This window comes from Cyprinodon variegatus, unplaced genomic scaffold, assembly GCF_000732505.1.
Source record: "Cyprinodon variegatus isolate N-32 unplaced genomic scaffold, C_variegatus-1.0 Scaffold929, whole genome shotgun sequence".
NCBI lineage: Eukaryota > Metazoa > Chordata > Actinopteri > Cyprinodontiformes > Cyprinodontidae > Cyprinodon > Cyprinodon variegatus.
This window is the reverse complement of record NW_015151382.1, coordinates 147,280-151,561: the sequence shown is the minus strand read 5'-3', so window position 1 is coordinate 151,561 and position 4,282 is coordinate 147,280. Positions and strand designations below refer to the sequence as shown.

The following is a 4,282-nucleotide window of genomic DNA, read 5'->3' as shown; positions in this document are numbered from 1 at the left end:
GCCCTCTTGATAAACGACCAATTATATTTACTTATTCACTCGTGTAAAGTCGGTCATCCCTCTGGAGAATTCAGAAATGCAACAGTGGGAACAGCCGCTTCCCTACGACTTAAAAAAACCCCCAATCCACTGGACTTTGTTTCCAAGTTTAAGGCCGTTTAGCTTCCCATCCAGGAAGCTTTTCCAATTTAAAATATCAGAAATAGTTGAACAAAAACAAGGCTTTGTTAGGATACTGTATAAAGCCTCGAACTCAATGCTATTTCTGACATTTTGAATCGAAAAAGCTTCGAGGATCGGAAGCTAAACGTCCTCAAATTTGGAAACAAAGTCCAGAGGATTGTTGTTTTTTTCACTTTTTTGGAATGACTAAACCACCAGATTTATTTGAATTGAGAATTTAAAAATGAAACTGTGGTTTGTTGAAGTAATTTCTTGGTTTAAAAATATAATTGTGATTGCATTTATAGTTAAAATAGCTATTTTTGCTGGGGCCCATACGAAGATCTACTCTGGTAAACAAGTTCTGCAACTTAGGCTTTTGGACTTTGGTACCTCCCGCCCAGGGTGGGCGCTTGTGCTCTTATTTTATGTGGAGATGGTGAAACCACATTTACGATGCTGAAAGTATAAAATGTAATTCTTAGACGTTAAATACATGGTATCATTTCGCATTATTAACTGCTTTGTTTCAAAAATCATAAAAAATTTGAAGTTCTAAAAAAAGAAGAAGGTATTTTTAGAGGAGAACTCTGCTGCACTGGCCTCAAAGCTTCAAAACAAACCCCAGAAAACTGATTTAAGTATGTGGGAACAGATCTTTTTTTGCATGTAATTTAACAAAAACCCTGCTAACTATATGATCCAGATTCTGATGCTGCATCTGTTCTTTTAGTTTACATAACACAAAGGAATACAGATATCACTACTGCTGGACCTGAATGTCTAAATGGTTTCACCTGACTTACATGTTTGCTGAGGAATATAATTTTGTCTCATTTACTTCCTTATCTGAAAAGGTTGTTTTCTCCTGCAAAGAATGGAGTGGATGTAGTACTTTGCTTTCTAAAGATACAGCAATTTTCTAAGTTAATACCCCAAATAGGATGCTATACTTAAGATAAAATGAATAATTTTTGAAGATGTAGGTGAGTTAACCATCTTTTCTGGTCCAATGAAACATTCCACTTTAAAAACCTTAAGTTTGATGTTTGTTTTCTCAGATGATTAACATTAAAGCCAGTGATTAAAGGTTGATGGCATCGTTCATCACATTGCAAATGTTAAGATGACTAGAAGTGGTTTGCTTCCATGGTCGTGATGCTCATTTAAAGTCAGTGTAACAGCCTCAGTACAGCAGAGTCATGTTGTCAACTGTCAGCATATCAGTTCGTTGTGCTGACAGCACCGACCGGAGCCATGTGACCTTAGGACAGGGGTGTCAAACTGGTTCCAGAAAGGGCCGTGTGGCTGCAGGTTTTCTTTCCAACCAAGCAATAGCATACCAGACTCCAGTCATCTCATCAAGTTAGTCCAGTCTTGAGTTAGTCAATATGATGACTTAATGAGATGAATGGAGTCTGGTGTGCTATTGCTTGGTTGGAAAGAAAACCTGCAGCCACACGGCCCTTGCTGGAACCAGTTTGACATTCCTGCCTTAGGATGACCTTCAGGATCCTCTTGGAGGAAAGTAGGATGAATCCACTGGATTTTGTTTCCAAGCATGAAGACGTTTTGCTTCCCATCCTGGTAGCTTTTTCAATTCAAAATGTTGGAAATAATGGTGAGTTCGACTCTTTATACACTAGCCCAACAAAGCCTCGTTTTGGCTTAGAAAACATACAAACTGAAACGGACGAGCTTGTCCACTCCTTTGGAATCGGGGTCGTTTGGCTCCTTTGTTAACCTGAATTTTTACATTTTGAATTGAAAAAGCTTCTTGGATGGGAAGCAAAACGTCTTCGAACTTGGAAACAAAATCCAGTGGATTGTTTTAAACTTTTTTGGAATGACTACTACCTGGATGACTGAGAACTTCACCAGCATATTAACCATATATATCAAGAGAACTTTTTGAAATTGATGAATATTAATAAACTATACAACACTTTTTTATACAGAATTAGTCAAATTATTCCTTTTTCTATGATATTGTAATTTAGAAATAGACAGTAGTTCTAGTTAACTATTTTACCTTCAATTCCCTTGCATAAAGAAGGTCAATTTTTATTTTAGAAGTGCTTCTTGAACGGCAGAAACTGGGTGAGATACCTGATTTTCTTGCAGCTGGGTCAGTAGCAAATAGTTGGACAGTGACCTTAGGTAGCATCCACTGCATCCAAAGGCTGACCTTCCCACTGGTTCCTTCGATGCTGCTGGTTTGTTGCTCCAGAGTCACCGTGTCTGCAAACGGACCATCATCTCCAGCCGGCACTGAGTCGCCCTATGGAGCCAAAACAGGAAACTGTTGGAAAACTGGTCATATAAACTAAAGGAAGAGCTCAACATTACAGAGATTTCATATCTAAAAAAAGATAAGAGTAAGAAACTGCAGTTGATCGGTTCAATGGATCAAACAGATGGACCAAAACATGTATTAATAATTAAAGTACAGGAGAATGAGCGGAAAAAGAAGATAAATGACGGTCCAGTGTTTGCGCTGCAGCTGAAAGCTGATGTGAGGGCGCAGGTCCAACCATGTGTTGGGTGCATGCAAGTGTTTGCAAGTGTTGTCACTGTGCATGTAGCCATAACAAAGCAACCACCGACAATCCAGCCTTTCTATGTGAAGATGACATCAATGTCTGGTAAACAGAGCAGTATACAGCATGGAGGTGGGGGGGGACCTTTGGTGTGAAGCTGTCATTGGTGTTAACCCCCAAGCTGAGCCACCATCACCCACACGGCCTTCTTTCAATGAAGTACGGCAGGACTCACACATCTATGCATCCTGGGAGAGAATAGAAGAGCAGACCGGAGGGCGGGGGTGGAGGTGTGTGTGTGGGGGGGTGTAGTGGAAAAACAAGCAGGATGCGGTGGAGGATTCATCTTTAAGCTCTCAGCTCATCGCGGAGGGTTTGGCAAGACACTGACAGCACAGGGGACCGTTTTTTTTTTTTTTTCTCTGGCTCTCTTTTTCTTAAATCTGTTTTTCAAACATGTATCTATGTGGCTGACTGGCAAAGTGAAAAGCCTGTAAACAAACAGCGTGAGCGTCTGCAGCTTTGGCTCTGCAGAGCTGCACTTTTTTCCACGGTTTCTCCCCGTCACAGTGTGGTAATGACAGATTGTGTCATGGTTATTGAGCCTGGCTGTGGCTGGTGAGGAGGTTATCAACCATCTCAATTAGAAAGCCCACAGCTGCTAAGGCTGATTACAGTGTCCTAAAGAGGATCCAGATGAGGAAACTATGTCCCCCCCATCCACAGCTTGGGTACTACGCTCATTTGCAAACTTGATTTAATCACAGACTGAGTGTGGCTCAAAGCAGAAAAACAGCGGATGACAATAAAATGAAGAACTGAAGGATTATGCTGAATTAACAAATAGACTGGGGACCACAGGAATGTTACTGCCAGTAGCCGACATTAGTTGGATTAATGCTATAAAGCTTCAGAACCTATAGAATATATCCATCCATCCATCTATCCATTTTCTGACACGCTTTATCCCAAACGGGATCACGAGGGGTGCTGGTAGAATATATCCCTATGATAAAAATTTTATTTCATTTTTGTTGCAATCAAAGATCAAGTTTTGGAGATTTGAATAACTTGTAAAAGATTTACATTTTCGATTTTGTTTCAATATTTTCTTTTTTTGGATAATTATCCCAAGATTAAGGCATATCATTTTAAAATAATGACCTTCATGTAATTATCACAAATCTATGTAACTATGTAATTACCATTAGGTTACCACATAACATTTTCTATTACTGGCCACCAAATACAATTATAAAACTGAACTCAAGTTACATATAAATAAGAGTTTAGTTAAGCAGATTGGCTTGCTGTCTTCTAGATTTGGTTTTCTGTTATATACCAAGTAATAAACTGCATTTTAACAGATAAAACATTCATTTATTGCTGCCTGTGGAATGAATATGAGTTTTGCCCGCCTAAATTCCCATAAAGTTTTTCTTGTTACCTAGAAATATAGTGTAATTTGCTATTATTACCAGGTTATTGATTAGGGCTAGGTATTTTTGCCAAAGTCCTGAATCGATTCGATTTTGATCAATACAGTTCTAAATCGATTAATTTCGATTCAATCTGTTTTT

At 39.0% G+C, this 4,282-nt stretch overlaps 1 protein-coding gene across 1 annotated transcript in view; it reads right to left on the bottom strand.

The window, feature by feature from the left end:
• LOC107100003 (vacuolar protein sorting-associated protein 13B-like) overlaps positions 1-4,282 on the bottom strand; it is a gene marked incomplete at both ends in the record, with an annotated part of 299,591 nt that overhangs the window by 166,321 nt on the left and 128,988 nt on the right. Inside the window, one exon of the mRNA XM_015398349.1 lies at positions 2,272-2,443. Coding sequence (XP_015253835.1) covers positions 2,272-2,443 — 172 coding nt within the window. The remainder of the gene's footprint in view (positions 1-2,271; positions 2,444-4,282) is intronic.